General features: G+C 41.9%; 1 protein-coding gene across 4 annotated transcripts in view; it reads left to right on the top strand.

Moving 5' to 3' along the window:
- LOC119972491 (nucleolar protein 4-like) overlaps positions 1-20,937 on the top strand; it is a 526,260-nt gene that overhangs the window by 480,037 nt on the left and 25,286 nt on the right. For all 4 annotated transcript variants that reach the window (XM_038809264.1, XM_038809265.1, XM_038809266.1 and 1 more), the window contains one exon: positions 5,892-6,014. In XM_038809264.1, the coding sequence (XP_038665192.1) occupies positions 5,892-6,014 (123 nt within the window). The remainder of the gene's footprint in view (positions 1-5,891; positions 6,015-20,937) is intronic.

Raw genomic sequence — 20,937 nt, 5'->3', positions numbered from 1 at the left:
GTGACAGATCGGCACCAAATTTAAATCAGATACTAAATTAGATTGTGATCCACCCATTCTGCATACGTCTGGCACAAGCATGACATGCCTGTGCCAGCTCCCGATAGTTGAGCAGGAAATGTTCTGGCTGACATTTCCTGAGTTTTGGGCCTCCACTAACTGGCATCAGCAGTACTAGAGAATGTTGCGGCCCTTATCTCTCACCTAACAAAGAATAAGCACACATAATGATTAAATATAAGTTAGAACGAAAATTCACCAATAAAAAGAAAGCTGCATTGTCAGCAACAGAGAGCATTTATAAAGAACATTTTCATCTACTTGTATGAAAAAACTAATTGGGTCTAAAAGAGTACTCCAGCATCCAGAAGTAATGTCAACAGAATTATTCAAGTGTAATGTTTAATTTATTGCACAACACATTTTGATGAAGACGGAGCTTTTGAAACAGTATGATGCTGAATGCAGAACAGTTCATTCTAAAATTGAGTTTGATACAGTTGAATTGTGATGTATTAATGGGTCCATTTGTTAGAGAATTAAATATTAAAGTGCTATTTTGCCAACAAATGACCTGCTCAACATGGCAGCATGATTTAATTCTACAGAAATATTTTCAGCAGCATTGACTTTGAAGGCTCCAATCCTTGTTTACATCAGAACAATCTGAATGAAAATCCCAGTGTTTCAACTTCTGGAATTATTAAAACGATCTCCAAACACACAATCTGCAGCTGTGTGATAATGGCTTTGTTATCAATAGCTCGCTTGTTTAACTCTTTATCTTTCTGTTGCAAGGTGCAATATGCTGCTTATCGGGGCTGTAGTCAAAGGAGAAACTGGGAGCTGATACAAAATAGGCTAGGAATTGCCTTTAGCAGTTTCATTTTCCTCAAACATTAACCTCATTCACAAGTCCTCCATTTTTATTTACAACCATTAGTAAACTATTGATCAGATAGAACTGAGAAGCTGATGTCAAACTACAGGTATCCATAGAAAGAATTCTAAATTGAGTTTTGTATAGTTTTCTGAAGATCTATTTGCATATATATCTATACTGACTCTGGGCAGTGCAGCTGGATTCATAAAGAGAGGAATTCCTTTGTTTATATTTTCACGGTTAGAATAGCTCTCATGAAAGGTTGCGCACGTTCCTGGTAACTAGATGCCACCTTGGATGCGACTGAATGGGTGATATTTCAGTCCCTTTAGGCAGCAGTTTTTCATGCTATCCTGACTAGCATGAAATTCATCCCATGTTGTTTAAAATGTTAAGCAAGACAAGTATTAGCAAGCAGTACTTGTGATAAACACATGAAATACATTGGATCTCTATCCCGAATTAGTAAAAGCCAAAATGATAACCGTCAAAATGATTAAAGCAACTTTTATACCATTGGCTTCTTGCACTCATGGAGAAAAGATTATTGTGGCATGGAACATACTTCAAACTGATTACACCAAAACGTAGATGTATCCCCAGTCCGCATAAAGCAACAATGAAAGCAGGTGGTAGGACAATATTCTCATTAACCTGTATAGTTAACCTCACTGCTCCAACATGTTGCTACTAGATATAATGGGCTGAATTCCAGCTCTGCCAGAATACACCATGGAAGTCATTTAAGCAATGTTGCAATTCTGTCCAGGTTGATAAAATTGAACAGCCTAAATAGAGTTCTTGTGTGCTGTGTTCCACTGGAGCTCATAGGTATATAGTAATATCTAATGTGTATCCAATTGATCTGGGAAAATTATTTCCTTGAAGATAGGTGTAAGGTACCATGCCAATCTTTCTTCCTCCCCCTATAAATGTGGCCTCCATTACTTTGAAATTTTAAAATAGGCAATCTTCTGTTGCTTCCTTTGTCCTCTGGTACTGCTAGTTTCATCAGCTATAGCGCTCAATTGTGTGCCAATGAGGAAGTAGAATATTAATCTGCTGAATTAGCTTCCTCTCTTCTGGTGTTAGTAATGTTTCCAATGCTGGATATTTTATATGGTTTACATCAGTACACTTTCCGAAATCAATTCAAACAGATGGCATCAATTCATACTCGAGGCTCGGACAAAACAAGATTTCATGCATGCTTACTTAAATGTACGTACAGAGCTCCACTTACTGGCAAAATTAAGCTAGTGACATTTTTAATGTTCGAAAGGATTGGACGATTCTTTTAACTTTTTTGGTATTATTTAAAAATTCAAAAGGTGATTCAGCAGATTACCTGGAAGCTTTTCAGTGATATCAGCAACTTGAGTGAAGGCAAAATTGTTGGAGATGGCCTTCTCATGTATTCTAATATTGCTTCACAAAATCAATTTAAAGAATTGTTTAAAACTGTTGTTATGTACAGGTTCTACATGGCTGCAGCATTTAAATAATTTCGAATCCAGGTGAAGTTTATTCCTTTACGCATGATACCTAATTGATATCAAAGGCGTCTGTACGTGTGCTTAATGTTCATAATTTAATATCTATCATGTATATATGTGTGAGTTTGTTAATATATATTTAACAATGTCATTTCAATGTGGATATTGCAATAACCCAGATCTTGCAATGGCAACAGCAGCGAATGTTCAGACTTTTGCCATTATTGCATGTCGAAACCCTGAAGAAGTCCCGATGTATGATATGATATTTACCTGGAAATTTTAAACTTCAATGGGTAAAAGTACACTGCCCGAACTGCTTCATGGTGGCCTAGGAAACTATCCTACTATTGGAGAATTGGGCTAGATGCCTGGAGCTTTCACAGAAATTACCCCAAGATACTCACGCTGTTCGCCACAGCATGGAGCCATAGAGTCAGAGAGGTCTACACAGCATAAAAAAGCCCCTTCGGCCTATCAGGTCTGTGCCAGTCAAAAACAGCCACCTAACTATTCCAGTCCCTATTTTGATTCATTTGGCCCATAGCCTTGAATTCCTTGCATCACAAGTGCACATCTGAATATTTCTTAAATGTTAAGAGTGTCTTTGCCTCCATCACCCTTTCTGGCAGTGAGTTCCAGATTCCCACCAGCCTCAGGGTGAAAAAGATTTTCCTCATATCCCCTCTAAACCTCCTACTCTTTACCTTAAATCTATTCCTCCTGGTCATTGATTCCTCCACCAAGGGGAATAGTTTCTTCCTGTCTACTCTATCTATGCCACTCAATTTTATACATCTCAATCATATCCCCCCTTAATCTCCTCTACTCCATGGAAAACAACCCCAGTCTATCCAATCTCACTTCATAACCAAAATTCTCAAGCCCAGGCAACATCTGAGTGAATCTCCCTTTCACCCTTTCCAGTACTATCACATTCCTCCTATAATGCGGATTCCAGAACAGAGTTTGAGTTGAAAGTGATTAACTGCAGAATCTATACTGGGAAGGCCGCAAACGTAAACACACTGAACAATTGTGACTTAATAGTAATGTCAATGGACTAATAATCCTGAGGATCAAGTCAATGCTCTTGGAACACTGGTTCAAATCCCACGTGGCAGCTGATGAAATTTAAGTTCAATTAATTAATAAACCTGGAATTAAAATTAAAAGGTCATCCAGTAATGGTGACCATGAAACAATTGTTGTAAAAACCCACCTGGTTAACTAATACTCTTTTGGGAATGAAATCTGCTGTCAGGACCTGGTCTGGCTTTTATGTGACTCCAGACCTGCGGCAATTTGATTCATTCTGAACTGCCCTCTGAAATAGCCTAGCAGGTCACTCAGTTGTGCCAAGCAGCTACGGAAAAATAAAAAAAGAACAAAACTAGATGGATCACCCAATGTGGACCTCAGCATTGGAAACAACAAAGGGCACACAATGGCTAATTCACCTGCAAAGTCCTAATCCCTGGGGGTTTGTGCCAGAATTTGGAGGGCTGTCCCACAAACTATTGAAACAACAGCCTGACATAATAAAATAAAATCATACCTTACAAATAATCCCCCAGACACCATCATCACCATCTCTGAGTATATCATTTTTCAACAGCAGAATAGACGCACCAGAGGTGACAAAAGGGAGTTGGTCTGCGAGTTCTCAAGATTGACTCTGCACCCCGAAAGGTCCCATGGCATCAAGTCAAATATGGGCAAGGAAACTCTGCTGATTGTCACCAATGCCACCAATACCCACTCTCCCACTCCCTCAGCTGATGAATCAGTACTCCCCTCCCCCATGTTGAACACAAATTGTAAGAAGCACTGAAGGCGGCAGGGTGCATTCTGGGTGAGGAGTTTCAATGTCCATCATCAAGCATGGCTTGGTGGTACCACTACTGATTGAGCTGGCTGAGTTCCAACAAGAGGGCAAAGCCCACCTGACTTTGTTCTCACCAATCTACTTGGGCATTATTAGCCGATCTGGGTCAATATAAATGCTTTTAGAAAACTTCAGATTTAGTGATACTTGGGAGATATTTATCTTATTTGGCAGTGGTCCCACTTAGAGTCAAAGTCCCCTTCTGTACAAGTATTAACTTCTTTAGTTTTAGCTATTTTTATCTTTGTGTCAATGCATTCGTACTAATTGACCTTATGCATTTTGTTCCATGTTATTGAAAGAGTTCCTGATTTCCATCCACACTTTTTTTATGGTAGACATTTGCAATATCTCTAGAAGTTGGTTGGGACATTTATTCAGGCTCTGTGCTCAGCATCACATCCAAAATTTAATTTGTTTGATATTCTGTGAATCTAAGCTTCATTATTCTTTTCAAGTCAGTCATGTTCTGCATTTTGGGCTTTGGTACAATATGATGCTTACCTTTGTATCTTTGTTTCTGCCAAGGTGGTAGAAACCAAACCAGAGAGGCCTTGGACGTTTAACGTCCAGTAAATTATGTTACGATGTAGGATTTTTAGAAATCAACAGTATTGATTCATGATTTGGTAATTAAGACAGTTGTTGAAATAGCTTTCTCATCTGCCACCCTAATTTACCATTGGAAGTAACTTACCGTGCAACAATGGGCAATGTCACATCAATAGTACAATCGCAACTATCAGTTATTTATAATGACTAAATACCAATGGTGCACTGGTACAGCCATGTAAAATGAATCAGCCCTTGGTTGTTAATTTATTGTGCCATCAGTATTTTAAAATTAATGATGTCTAATTAAAAGAGTCATAATTATTTATAGTTTGAATATATATTTTAGACGCTCTCAATCTTCAGATAAAAAAGTACTGGAAATCAAATTGTGAAGATATCATAGACAGTGGCTGTTTATAGAAATATTTCACCAAGTAACTTCAGACCCAATCTTATTAATATTAATTGCAAATCCAACTTGAATATGTTTTAACCCACATGTTTTTTTATTCAAATCAATCATTTCACATTTCTTCACAACTTAAATTTTCTTACATTTGTATTTGCATGCAAATATAATTGCAATATTTTTGAAACAACTGTGTGAAAAATGATGTAGCATTATGTACCAGGACAAATTGCAGAGTGCCCAAAATATTTTATTATACTGTAAGATGCGTTCATAAACTTGAGAGGGTACAAGAAATTTGAGTTTAATGGACAAGATAGTAACCCAGCACTTGATTTGCAGCACAGAACCCAGAAGATGTTACTGGTTGTAGAAATATGCAAGCTAATGAAGTTGACTGAATTCAGTCTCCAGAAAAGCAAGACAAAGGAGTTTTTGATTGAATTTTGTGACATTACCAGATTGGGCCTCTTTAAGTGCGTATTTTCTGAATGTTAGGATTTTTAATTTCTTTTCTTTGGCTCACAATATACTGGAGCAGTCAGGTATGCTATTGATTTGTGCTAATGTGTTTTTTTTAAGAAACTGATATTGCGTTGGTTTTTGGATATCGCTTTTTTAAAGGATGGTATTGTATTTATTTTGTATTTCTTTCTTCAGTCACGTCCCATCCCTTCACATCTCACATCTGCAGTAGCAGAGAATATCTTGGCCACAGCTTGTGAGAGCGAGAGTAAAAATGCAGCTAAGAGAATGCGTCTGGATGTGCATCAACAGCAACAGGTATTAGTATAATAATTAAATAAGTGTCTCATGATTACAGTTTTACAAGCACAATTGTACATTGAGCACATTATGACCCTTTTCTCCAATGAATAATCTACTGATTGTGACTTGAGCAGATTACCTGGTCTGGCCACGACTGCAATGCTGAGGAAATTCTGCATTGTTGAATGAGATGTTCAACCAAAACCTCATATGTTAAAGTTTCTATGACACTCTTTGATAAAGAGCAGGAATTTTGCTGATGCTCCCTTACCTATTGCCTTACTCCACTACTTAACGCTGCCAAAAGAATTATGAGCATTGATCTTATTGTTGCTTGTGGGCATTGTGAGTAAAATATATTAAATTTGGTCTGTCGTATCAAGAGTCTACAGATAATTTTTATCCAAAGTATTGAGAGGTTTTATTAACAAGTTACAATACAAGTCGTAAAGATGCTAAAATATAAATTGCTACATATTAAATAAGATGTTGCAATACAATTTGGCAAAGCTTAACCAATAAAGTTTTGAGGCGATATAATTCTCGTGGTCTTGCTACCATGTCTGACCTCACTCTGAGAATATTCCAAAATCAATGCTTCAAGTCCAGCGTTACAAAACCACCAATTACCTATTTATTCTTACAGAACTTTGTGCTTGCATGTCATATCAATTTCAGTGTCAAGTCAAGTAGCCACATGCTTGCTTCTCCACTTTTCCCAATAAGGGATAAACAGCTGATGGTTTCCTATGCCATGATCCTATAAAATACAAAATTGCAAATAAATGTCACTTTACATGTTTTCATGAATATGTACTATCTAAATCAAGTTATTCAATCTTCCAGCAAGACTGCTGATCTTTTTCTTAACAAGGTTTAATAATTATACAGTAGCTTGCAAAAAATATTGGGCGCAATTCTCTGATAATGGGGCTATGTCCCTACACTCACTAGGAAGCGGGTGCGAATCACTCTGGACATTTTTCTAGAAAGTCCGGCTGCCGATATAGGGCCCTGCACTTCTGGTCGCAGGTCCACGCATGCACACGGCGGTCACCTGCGCCGATGACCCCGCGCAACATGGTGGACCCACACAGCGGGCCGGTCCCACAATATAGGCCCCATCCCAGATCCTGCACGTCGCTGATCAGTTGCCCACGATTGTGGGCCAGGCCGCCCCCCCCGGTGACGGATCCCCCCGCCCCACCACAAGAGTGCCTGGCGGGTGGAACCATGAGTGAACCACGCCGGCGGTAACTCGGCCAGTTACCGGCGGAGAATCGCCGTGGCGACCTCTTTCAATGGCCCCCGATTGGCGCCGCGTCGACTGTGCATGCGCGACTGGTGGCGATTCTCCGGTCCCTGGAGAATCGTAGGAAGGGGTCGGACACGATCGCGGGTCTGACGCCCCATTCTCCGCCCCCACGCCAAGAGCGATCGTGGCACGGAGGCTCAGAGAATCCCGGCCATTTTCCGTGCACGGCACACCAAAAGTCATTCATTTTAAGTGTTGCTTTCAGATATTTTGCAGAAACATGAGACAGTGCTATATGATAGACCAAATTTCTTTCTTCACATTCTTATGTTGTCAACATTTTGGGAATTACAGTTCAATCTGTGCTTATGGTCATTTTCTCTATTTTTCAACACTTTGAATTACTATCCATTCAGGGCAATTTAAAGTTTGTTCTGTAAACTCATAACTTATTCCATAATGCACATAATGCTGCGAGCCAGCTGAAATGTGAGTGTGGAAGCCAAGAAATTGATTCGAACATCAACTTAATTGGTTTTGGTATTGTTTTGAACATACTAAATGGAGACCCAAGTACTCCCTGCAAGTATAGACATTTAAATTGCTGCGTTATTCTCAAGCTGTCATGGGTGTCATGCGAGAGTACCTTTAAGAAATGGGTGTTTTTCAGTGATGTCAGAGTGTGGGTGGAGCTGGGCTGTCTGTCAGATTTTTACTTTCGTTTTAGGCTGTTTGCTGCAGGGTGTGTTTTAGTTTCGTTTTCAGAGCTGGATAGCTGCAGTCACAGCCAGAAGGTGTATGAATCTCTCTCTGTAATCTAATGACTGTAAATTGATTTGGTGATTTAAAACTAATAACAGTAGTGACTTTAATGCAGGGGCTGGTTTAGCACACTGGGCTAAATAGCTGGATTTTAAAGCAGACCAAGGCAGGCCAGCAGCACGGTTCAATTCCCGTACCAGCCTCCCCGAACAGGCGCCGGAATGTGGCGACTAGGGGCTTTTCACAGTAACTTCATTGAAGCCTACTCGTGACAATAAGCGATTTTTATTCATTTTCATTTTAATCTGATGTGCTTCTGGTAAAAGGTGTTTTAAGTCGTATGGATGTTAAAAGGAAAGCTTAAAGGATTAATTAGTGTTGTAGTCTTTGGGGGTTGTATTTGAATTAATGGTTGCTAAGATGTTCACTGTATGTTTTAAAAGGGTGAACTTGAGTTCATAGAATAAACATTGTTTTGCTTTAAAAAATACTTTTCCATTTCTGCTGTACCACACCTGTAGAGTGGGCTGTGTGCTCCCCATACCACAATCTACTAAAAGTTGTGGTCAGGTGAACACTTTGTGGTTCTCAAAACCCTGGCTCATAACAAATTGGGGGCTCGAGGGGGATAAAAGTTTATCTATTGGATTGGCTTAGTGAACTTAAAGACAGTGAGGGGTGAGCTTATTGTGGGTGCTTTTCAGGTGTGGTATTCCAGTTTAAGTGGGGAGTGTGTTGTGGACAATGGCTCTTTCACAGGCTCTGAAGTTTTTGGGGGTGGAGACGGTCACACACGGTACCTTACGGAAAGAGACTAAAAGCAGACTGTTAGATTTGGCAAAAACGTTGCAGTTAACATTACCTGACAAAATGCAGAAAGATGAAGTAATTATGGCGGTGGCCAAGCATTTGATGTTGAGGTACAGTCTGGCTCATTGGAAATGTCAAAAATTCAGTTGCAAATTAAACAAATGGAACATGAGAAAGAGTTAAAGCAGCTTGAATACGAAAGAGATATAGAGGAAAAAGAAAGAGAAAGGGAGATACAGATCAGGGAAAAAGATAAAGAGAGAGATTTTGAACTTCAGAAAATGTCTATGAAACATGACCGTCAGTTAAAATTGGCAGGCGTAAAGGGAAACGTACAGTTGGATGATAGTGATGAGGTTAGTGAGAAAGAGAATCATAGTCAAAGGCTTGGTAGGGATCTATTTAAATATGTCCAAGCATTGCCAAGGTTTGATGAGAAGGAAGGGGAAGCCTTTTTCATTTCATTTGAGAAGGCAGCTAAACAAATGAAATGGCCAGAGGACATGTGGGTATTACTGATTCAAACAAAGCTGATAGGTAGGGCTAGTGAAGTGTTTGCATTACTACCGGAGGAGGTATCTGAGACATATGAGGAGGTGAAAAAATCCATTTTAGGTGCATATGAACTAGCGCCTGAATCCTACAGACAAAGGTTTAAAAATTTAAGGAAATAATTTGGTCAAACATGCATGGAGTTTGAAAGGATCAAACAGAGTGATTTTGATAGGTGGATAAGGGCTTTGAAAATAGACCAAACATATGAAGCTTTCAGAGAAATTATACTTTTGGAGGAGTTTAAAAATTCAATTCCTGATGTAGTGAGAACTCATGTGGAAGAGCAGAGGGTTAAAACTGTGAGGTTAGCAGCAGGAATGGCAGATGATTATGAATTAGTTCATAAATCAAAGCTTGGTTTCCGACATCAGTTTCAGCCTGTGAGGGATAGAAACTGGGGATACGAGAAATACTCAAGTGGTAAAAGTAAAGGTGATCTGATGGGAGATAATAAGGAGAGTGTACCTCAGATGAGAAAAGAAATCCAGGAAGGTGGAAGAAACATGAAAAGTTTCAAATGTTTTCACTGTAATAAACTCAACCATGTAAAGTCAGTGTTGGTGGTTGAAGAAAAGCACTGGAAAGGCTGATGTGGTAAAACAGGATAAGACAGTGGGGTTTGTGAAGGAGGTGCAAAAGATTGTTTAGCCTGATCAAAAGGCGATTGATAAGAAGGTGCCAGATCTCTTTAAAGAATTTACTTGTGTGGATAAAGTTTACTCGTGTGTATCAGGAGGAGCAGGTAAAGAAGTCACAATTTTAAGAGATACGGGAGCTAGTCAATCTTTAATGGTAAGAGATGAGGAGTTATGTAGTTTGGGAAGAATGTTGCCAGAAAAGGTGGTAATATGTGGAATTCACGGTGAGAGGAGTAGTGTTCCATTATATAAGGTAAGGTTGGAAAGTCCAGTGAAGAGTGCTGAAGTGGTAGTAGGAGTAATAGAGAAACTATCTTGTCCAGGAATACAGTTTATCTTGGGTAATGATATAGCTGCATTGCAGGTGAGAGTGATGCCTACTGTGGGTGATAAGCCAGTGGAAAATCAGACAACTGAAGTGTTGAAGGACGAATACCCCGGGATTTTTCCGGATTGTGCAGTAACAAGGTCGCAAAGTCACATTAAGACAAGAGGAGAAATCAAAGAGTGAAGATGACGTTGAACTGTAATTATCACAAAGGATTTTTGATCAGATGGTTGAAAAAGAACAAGAACAGGTGGAGGATGAGGCAGATATTTTTAGTTCAGGAAAATTGGCGGAGTTACATCAGAAAGATATAGAAATAAAACGGATGTATCAGAAAGCATACACGGAAGAGGAATCTGAGTGTATACCAGAGTGTTATTACCGTAAAAGTGATGTCTTGATGAGAAAATGGAGACCTTTACATATGCAGGCGGGTGAAAAGTGGGCAGAGGTTCATCAAGTAGTATTGCTGGTAGGGTATAGAAAGGAGGTGTTGCGAGTTGCACACGAGGTACCAGTGGGAGGTCATTTGGGAATAAGGAAAACTCGAGCCAAAATCCAGAAACATTTTTATTGGCCTGGACTACATAATGATGTAGTTACATTTTGTCAGTCATGTCACACATGTCAAGTGATAGGGAAACCTCAAGCAGTGATAAAACTAGCACCCTTAACACCCATTCCAGCATTTGAGGAACCTTTTACAAGGGTCCTAATTGATTGCATAGGACTGCTTCTGAAAACAAAAAGTGGGAATCAATATCTTTTGACGATAATGGATGTGTCTACGAGGGTTCCAGAGGCCATTCCAGTATGTAATATTACAGCTAAAGAAAATTATGGAGGGGTTACTTAAATTCTTTACTAGATATGGACTACCCACAGAAATACAATCGGATCAAGGATCGAATTTTACCTCGTGGTTATTCAAAGAAGTAATGGATAGTTTAGGAATAAAAAAATTAAATCAACTGCATACCATCCAGAATCGCAGGGAGTGTTAGAAAGGTGGCATCAGACATTAAAGACAATGTTGAGGGCTTATTGTCAGGATTATCCAGAGGATTGGGATAAAGGAATTCCATTCATACTGTTTGCAATTGCTGATGCACCTAATGAGTCAACCAAATTCAGTCCTTTTGAACTAATTTTTGGTCATGAGGTAAGAGGACCACTTCAATTTATGAAGAAAAATCGGTGAGTGAGAAATCGGAAGTTACATTGTTTGATTAAGTGTCAAATTTTAGGGAATGATTAAATAGAGTAGGTGAATTGGCTAGACAACATTTAAAAGTTGCACAAAACGTGAGGAAACGGGTAGCGGACAAGAAATCCAAAGTTTGTACTTTTGCCAGTGGAGATAAAGTTTTGTGTTGTTACCAGTGGTAGGCGAACCATTAAAAGCAAGGTTTTGTGGACCTTATCAGATTGCAAGGAAATTAAGTGAGCTGAATTATGTGGTAAAAGCACCAGTTAGAAGGAAAACTCACCAAGGTGTGTCATGTGAATATGCTTAAAAAGGTACTTCGAAAGGGAAAGAGAAAAAGGAGGTGGTTTTAATGATTCTAACTCAGTGACGAACCAAATCCATATGACTGTGAATTTGACATACCTCAAATTAAATTGGAAAACAAGGATGTTCTTAAAAATTGGGATAAATTGTTGAGTTACCTTCCAGAGGAAAAATGAACTAATCTGAAAGAGTTATTGATATCACGGGGCAGGTTTGTAGAGATAAATTGGGAAGCACTAAAATGGCTATACATGATGTAGATGCGGGAAATGCTGTTCCAATCAAACAACATCCATATAGACTTAACCCATTAAAATTGGCACAGGTTAACAAAGAGATTGAGTGTATGCTTAAAAATGGCATAATTGAAGTGGGTTGCAGCCAATGGAGCTCACCCATACCTAAATCAGACGGTACCCAACGGTCGTGTGTGGACTATAGAAAGGTTAGTGCAGTTACAAGAATGGACTCTTATCCTAGCCCACGTTTGGAGGATTGCATTGAGAAAGTGGGACAATCAGCTTTTATTCCCAAATTGGATCTACTACAAGGTTACTGGCAGGTACCTTTATCCGAAAGGGCGAAGGAGATTTCAGCTTTTGTGACTCCAGATGGTAGATACCAATTCAAAGTTATGCCATTTGGCATGAAAAATGCTCCAGCCACATTTCAACGGTTAACTAACAAAATCGTTTCAGGATTACCCAATTGTGTGGTATACATCGAAAATCTGGTAATTTTCAGCCAGACATGGAAAGAACATTTCAAGCATCTGATGGAGTTATTCGATCGACTTCAGGAGACGGGTTTGGTGATAAACCTAGCCAAAAGTGAATTTAGAAAAGCCCAAGACACTTTCCTTGGCCATACAATTGGACAGGGTTGAATGATCACACGATGTGAAACCAACAGTTATGGAGGAGTTTTCAATACCCTCAAGACAATGGGAAATAATGTGATTTCTTGGCATGAGTGCATTTTTAATCGAACATTTGTGCAAATGTTTTGTCGCGTGATTGCTCCACTGATGGGCTTGCTCAAGACGCGTAACAGGTTCCTGTGGACAGCGGAGTTTTAACAGGCATTTGACGGCCTGAAAGCTGTGATAACCAATGTTCCTGTGTTGGAGAATTACAAGGGACTCTGTGATCTGGAATCTGGAATCTATCATCAAGGAAGAAATAGCGAGACATCTGGATAGAAATTGTCCCATTGGGCAGACGCAGCATGGGTTCATAAAGGGCAGGTCGTGCCTAACTAATTTAGTGGAATTTTTTGAGGACATTACCAGTGCAGTAGATAACAGGGAGTCGATGGATGTGGTATATCTGGATTTCCAGAAAGCTTTTGACAAGGTACCACACAAAAGGCTGCTGCATGAGATAAAGATGCATGGCATTAAGGGTAAAGTAGTAGCATGGATAGAGGATTGGTTAATTAATAGAAAGCAAAGAGTGGAGATTAATGGGTGCTTCTCTGGTTGGTGATCAGTAGCTAGTGGTGTCCCTCAGGGATCCGTGTTGGGCCCACAATTGTTCACAATCTACATAGATGATTTAGAGTTGGGGACCAAGGGCAATGTGTCCAAGTTTGCAGATGACACTAAGATGAGTGGTAAAGTGAAAAGTGCAGAGGATACTGGAAGTCTGCAGAGGGATTTGGATAGGTTAAGTGAATGGGCTAGGGTCTGGCAAATGGAATACAATGGTGACAAATGTGAGGTTATCCATTTTGGTAGGAACAACAGCAAACGGGATTATTACTTAAACAATAAAATATTAAAGCATGCTGCTGTGCAGAGAGACCTGGGTGTGCTAGTGCATGAGTCACAGAAACTTGGTTTACAGGTGATTAAGAAGGCAAATGGAATTTTGTCCTTCATTGCTAGAGGGATGGAGTTTAAGACTAGGGGGGTTATGCTGCAATTGTTTAAGGTGTTAGTGAGGCCACACCTGGTGTATTGTGTTCAGTTTTGGTCTCCTTACTTGAGAAAGGACGTACTGGCACTGGAGGGTGCGCAGAGGAGATTCACGAGGTTAATCCCAGAGCTGAAGGGGTTGGATTAAGAGGAGATGTTGAGTAGACTGGGACTGTACTCGTTGGAATTTAGAAGGATGAGGGGGGGGATCTTATAGAAACATTAAAAATTATGAAGGGAAGAGATAGGATAGATGCGGGCAGGTTGTTTCCACTGGCAGGTGAAAGCAGAACTAGGGGGCATAGCCTCAAAATAAGGGGAAGTAGATTTAGACTGAGTTTATGAGGAACTTCTTCACCCAAAGGGTTGTGAATCTATGGAATTACTTGCCCAGGTGAAGCAGTTGAGGCTCCTTCATTAAATGTTTTTAAGGTAAAGATAGATAATTTTTTTGAAGAAAAAAGGGATTAAGGGTTATGGTGTTCGGGCCGGAAAGTGGAGCTGAGTCCACAAAAGATCAGCCATGATCTCATTGAATGGCGGAGCAGGCTCGAGGGGCTAGATGGCCTACTCCTGCTCCTAGTTCTCATGATCAGATTGAAGTAAAGTATCTGACTTTAAAGAGAAATGCCGAGGCGTAGAAAAATGGATGGATCGTGCAGGGACCTTCTTGTTCAAAGAGACTGTTAATCGAGAAGGATTTCAATTGGAGGAAGAAGAACGAAAAAAAATGGACTATATTATTATACATGCTTGCGTGTGTTATTTTTTGAAACAAGAAAGTATATTTACTCTGTGCATTTGTTAAAGGATAGTGAAAAGGTGAAAAATGAAACCACCTTGACGTTGATGGGTTTTGTTTCTTGAGGGGAGGTGTGATGTGAGTGTACCTTTAAGAAATGTGTGTTTATCAGTGATGTCAGAGTGTGGGTAGAGCTGGTCGGTTTGTCAGCTTTTTACTTCCGTTTTAGGCTGTTTGCTGCAGGGTGTGTTTTAGTTTCGTTTTCAGAGCTGGCTAGCTGCAGTCATAGCCAGAAGGTGTCTGAATCTCTCTCTGTAATCTAATGACTGTAAATCGATCCTCGTGATTTAAAATTAATAACAGTAGTGACTTTAACCTGATGTGCGTCTGGTAAATGGTGTTTTAAGTCATATGGATGTTAAAAGGAAAGCTTAAAGGATTACTCAGTGTTGTAGTCTTTGGGGGTTGTATTTGAATTAATGGTTGCTAAGATGTTCACTGCACGTTGTAAAAGGGTTCACTTGAGTTCATAGAATAAACATTGTTTTGCTTTAAGAAATACCTTTCCATTTCTGCTGTACCACACCTGTAGAGTGGGCCGTGTGCTTCCCATACCACAATCTATTAAAAGTTGTGGGTCAGGTGAATGCCATGCTACACTTTGGGGTTCTCTAAACCCTAGCTCGTAACATGGTAACAAGAACAACACCTCCCAATCAGCTGCATCCAGACTTGCTACATAAGTCTGATTTTAGGATGGGGGAACATTACTCCTTAATGTTTGCATAATAGAATAAGAAGAGATTTTGATTTTTATCCTGACTATGTACACATAGGTTGCTTCTTGACAGTAGATTCTGGATTCACGAAACATTTTGATAATGATGGTATTTGTTCATTTGAGATGCTGCAGTCCTTTCCGTCTTGCACTGGCAAATTATTTACAGTCCCTCAATGTGCATATTGGTCCATAACTTTCAAGCTCCAGAGCAGTGTAACTGGGCCGTCCCCCAAAGATGCCTCCTGGAAGTTTCCAGGTAAGGATTGCACAGTAATTGCCTGGGAAATGCAAACTTCTACTGGGCAATTGCCCTGTGCTGTAACCAGCCAAAAATGTGATTTAAATCGCAAACTTTGGATGGTTGTGATTGTGTTATATTAATAGATATCCCCAAATAGTTATAATAATTTAAACCATATCTAACTTCAGAGTAATTATCGTAGAGTCCCAAACCAACTTCAAGGGAGTATTCCCATCCTAGAACTCCCAAGGGACTCCCCCACCCCCTGACTAACCCCACCCCCACACACTACACCCCCACCCACCTGCCTATTCCCTATTTGCCGCACTACTCCCGCCCCCACACACAGGATTCTCCCACTCCACCCATGAGGCTTCCCCACCTGAGAATACACCCCCATCCACAACAGGATGCCCCCACACCCCAGCGATACTCCCTGGAATCTCCCCCTGACCCCCATGGGATTCCCTAAACCACACGGAGCGTCCCTCGCATTGAGACTCTTTCCACCACGGCCCCACCCCAGGCCCAATTCTTACCACCCTCTCGCCTGCCATGACTTTCAAGCTCACCTTGAAGTACTACCTGACCTGCCCCCCAATGGAGGTCCAACCCATTCGCCCCCACCAGATACCCAACCTTATCCCCCCCCCCACCTCCGCCACCGTCAGACCCACTCCAATCCACCGAGGCCCGACCTGCCCCATTGGCGCTGTTCCCACCCCCACCCTTTTAAGGACGCGTATGATCCTTGCATCTGACCCTGCAGAGCTTGACTGAAGGCCTGAGAAGTGCACTGCACTGATCTTGCCTGCCTGGGTTAGAAGGTCAGATGAGATAGGACCAAAATAAATGAAAGGTAAGAAAGTAGTAGTCGATAGGCAGGCCAGTTCTGATTGCCACTCTGCTCAAATTCATTGCCAATCAGAGGTTTTTGATGTATGGGTATTATTCAAACAATCCTCATTAGACTAACTCCAGAACTTAAGGCAGTGCCAGTACTCATTACAGTAATTGAATGCAAATTGCGCTCCACCAAACTTCGAGCTAGGTTACTCCCAATTTAAAAATTCACACTGAAAAGTCTTATTCTTCACAACTCTCATGGAGTACAAGGGAGATCAATTTCAATGCTATGGAAGCATTACAAACATATCAACTGCCATAGAACCATTTTGGGGTGTTCCGGATAAATTTGCGAAGCCCAACCTAAATATATTGGTCGCGATTCCAAATGCTGCTCCCCCTCCCCTCGTCTGCTCGTGTCCTTCTCCAGTTGGGTTGGCGTGAATCCGTGTATTTTGCTATTTGCTGGGCATGGTTGGATTCCATGGCATTATTATTCCTTCTCTCCCCCACCCCTCTCTTCTTGTTAAACATGCCTACCCACTCCCTTCGGTTTATTGGCTACAAACAGATCTTGGAATAACTGGGTGAATGGCTCCCATGTTCTGTGGAAGCCTTCTTCCGATCCCTGGATGGAAAATTTAATTTTCTCTATCTGGAGAAATCCCGATAGGTCGGACAGCCGTGGCAGCCGTGGTGCAGCTTTAAAAATTTTTAATAATCTTTATTGTCACAAGTAGGCTTACATTAACACTGCAATGAAGTTACTGTGAAAAGCCCCTCGTCGCCACATTCCACCTGTTCAGGTACACAGAGGAAGAATTCAAGAGTGTCCAAATTACCTAACAGCATGTCTTTCGGGACTTGTGGGAGGAAACTGGAGCACCTGAAGGAAATCCATGCAGACATGGCGAGAACATGCCGATTCCACACAAACAGTGACTACTAGCCCTGCCTAGTAGTCACCCATGCATGTCGCTGCAATTTCACTTCCCTAAGATGTCCACGTCCAGTAGGTCCTCTAGCGATGATTGTTGTGGTGGTCATGGGTATGTCCTCTTTTCCCTGCGAAAGAGGTTTTTGACCTGCATGTATCTTAGTTAGTTTCTCCCCTCCCCTCCCCCCAGTCAGCTGGAACATCTCCATTAGTTCCTCGAGCATTGTCAGTCTGTTATTAGTGTAGAAGTCCCTAACTGTCAGTGTTCCCCTGGTCCTGTCTCCATCTTTTGAATGTGGTGTCCATTGTCATGGGTGTGAACCTGTGGTTGTTGAAGATGGGGCTTGTGTTGGGCATTGTCAGGTGAAATGCTGTTGCAGCTGGTTCCACGACCGGAGCGTTGCTATTCCCAATGAGCTCATTGAGTATTTATTCGGTGGGAATCGAAGTGCTGCCGTGTCTAGGGCTTGGACGGAGGTCCTTCTGCAGGAGCCCTCCTCCATAAGCACCCACTCGGCTTCTGGCTCTTTTATCTACCCTTGTCCTTTCCGTGGTTGCTGCCCAGTGGTAATATTGCAGGTTTGGGAGGGCTAGGCACCCCCATAGTTCTAACTCTCTTCATTACTCATTTTGGGACCCTTGCATTTTCCTACCTCCATCCCCACACACAAACGTCATGATCAGTTTTTCTAATGAGTTGAAAAAGGTCTTGGGGATGTAGATTGGGGTGGATCCAAACAGGAAAAGGAACCTGGGCAGTACTTCATCTTGACTGGGAGTGTGTTCCATCTCTGCAGGTCCTTTTTTACTTCCTCCATCAGGCTGCTCAGGTTCCATTTGTGGATCCCTGTCCAGTCTTGAACGATTTGGTCCCAAGGTAGCGGAATTTGTGCCGGGCCTGTTTAAATGGCAGCCCCTCCAGCTCTGCCCTTTTGGGTTCACCGGGACGATCATGCTTTTGCTCAGGTTGAGTTTGCAGCCCGTGATGGCTCAAAACTCTTTCAAGAGCGCCACAATTCCTTCAATGCTGCTTTGCGGGTCTGAGATGTAGAGGTCAGGTCATCCAGATAGAGCGAGACTCTGTGCTCGGTCTTCTTTCCGGATCCCCTTCCAATTCTTTGTCACCCCAAGGGCCAGTGGTTCGATCGCTGGGGAGAACAGCAGTGGGGACAACGGGCTTGCCTGCCTTGTGCTTCTGTGCAGCTGGAAATATTTAGACTGGTGGTATTTGTCCGTACGCTCACTGTGGGAGCATTGTACAGGAGTTTCACCAGCGGGAACCCCGCTCCAAGCTCGAACCACTCTAGTACTTCTGAGGTACTTCCATTCGACTCTGTCGAAGGCCTTGTCTGCTTCCAGGGAGACTATAACCTCAGGTGTTCTCTCTTCAGATGGGGTAATGATCACATTTAGCAGGCGCCCAATGTTAACTGTATACCCTTGACAAAGTTTGTTTGGTCTTCTGCTGCCACCTCTGGTACGCAGTCCTCCAGCCTCTTGGCTTGGATCTTGGCCAATATTTTCACATCTGCCTTTAGCAGCGACTTGGGTCTGTAAGACCTGCATTCTGTTGGGTCTTTTTCTTTCATGGGTATTAGCGAGATTGAGGCTTGTCCCAGTGTAGGTGGCAGGGTGCCTTTCACCAGTGAATCTATGAACATCTCCTGCAGGTGTGGAGACAGTGCTAGCGCAAGTCCGTTCCCATGCCTTCCCTATGTGCATGGAGTTAATACTCTCCATGATTTCTCACAGTTCTAGCGGTCCTTCCAGGCCCCGTCTCCTATCCTCTGCCACGACTGGCAATTCCAGTCCATTGAGGAACTGGTTCATCCTCAAATCCCCTGCTGGAGGCTCGGAGGTGTACAGTCCACAGCAGAACGTCTCAAATGCTTTGTTAACCTTTTCCGGCTCTGCTACTAGTTTGCCTTTACTGTCCCTAATCTGGGCTATTTCCTTCATTACTGCTCGCTTTCTCAGCTGGTGAGCCAGCCGACTTTGTCTCCGTGCTCATAGAGTCTTCGTGCCTGGCGGAGTTGGTGCCCCATCCCAATCTATCTACGTCAATAAAAGTTCCTCATCCCTGGGTCATGAATCTTTTCTGCACTCCCTGATCACTTTAGGAAAAGTGTGAAGTTAAGCAGCCAGAACTGGGCCCAATACTCGAGTTGAGGTCTAACCAATGTTCAATACAAATTTAACGTAACTTCCTTGTTTTTACATTCTATGCTCCTATTAATAACTCCAAGGATACTTTGTGCTTTATTAATCGCTCTCTCAACCAGGATACTCTGCTCCTGCACCTCTTTTAAATTTTCAGCCTTTGTTGTCTCTCCTTATTCTTTCTATCAAAGTGAATCACTTCACACTTCTCTGCATACATTTTAAGTGCCACTTGTCCACTAACTTGTCTATGTCCTTTTTGAGTTCTACACTATCTTCCTCGTCGTTCACAGTGCTTCCAAGTTTTGTATCATCTATACATTTAACAGCCTCCGTATATTACTAGAAAGCTGCCTGCACTTTACGAAATCTGTTTGGTCTTCCGCAACCACCTCCGGGACACAACCTTCCATCCTTCCCACCACCAACTTAGCCAGCACTTTCAGATGCCTATTTAATATCGATATGGGGCTATACAACTCACATTCCAATATCGCCAATCTCCCCGTGCTGGGTACTCCACTACCTTGTTCATTAGCCGTTCATATTCCTCCCTCCTTTGCCTATCCACATGTGCCTTGAACAAGATAATCTCCCCTCAGACCACTGCTTTTAGCACTTCCCCGAGATCTCCCCATTTTGGCTCAATTCTACATAATCTTTAATCACAGCCTGCCCTTTATCGCGAAACCCTCTATCTGCCAACAACCCTGAATCGAGCCTCCATCCCGGCCTCTGCTCCCATCCCGATGTAAGCCGAATCTCCATCCAGTAGGCACATGGTCCGACATTACTAACTTCGCATATTCTGCCCCCAACCAAAACCTCCTGGCTCAACACAAAAATGTTGATTCTTGAATACATCTTATACAGAGAAAAAGGAATACTCCCTTCCCCCTGGGTTCTTGAAGCGCCATGGGTCCACCATACTCATCTTTTCCATAAACCCACCCAGATCCTTTGCCATTCGTATTCTACCCATTGACTCGATCGATCTACCCTCAGCTCTAGGATACAATTAAAATCTCCTCCCATAATAACTGGTGCATGGCCAGCAACCCCCTCGTAAAACCCACAACCTAACCTGGTCCGTCACGCGGAGGTACGCCTCCTGCAGAAAGACCACCTCCACTTTTAAACACCACGATGTGGAGATGCCGGCGTTGGACTGGGGTGAGCACAGTAAGAAGTCTTACAACACCAGGTTAAAGTCCAACAGGTTTGATTCAAACACGAGCTTTCGGAGCGCAGCTCCTTCCTCGGGTGAATCACTTTAAACACCATGGGTGTGCAAAGATCCATAATTACAGATGTTCCTTTATCGCATGTATCTCCTGTTTAATGCCATTCCCAACATCAACACGACAGTTTGGGAGTCTTGTATACAACCCACATGAACAATTTTTGCCCCTTAGTGTTTCTCACCTCTACCCATACACATTCCACATCATT

This window comes from Scyliorhinus canicula, chromosome 10 (genome assembly GCF_902713615.1).
Source record: "Scyliorhinus canicula chromosome 10, sScyCan1.1, whole genome shotgun sequence".
NCBI classification, from domain to species: Eukaryota; Metazoa; Chordata; class Chondrichthyes; order Carcharhiniformes; family Scyliorhinidae; genus Scyliorhinus; species Scyliorhinus canicula.
The sequence above is the reverse complement of the archived record's forward strand: the minus strand, read 5'-3'. Positions and strand labels throughout refer to the sequence as shown.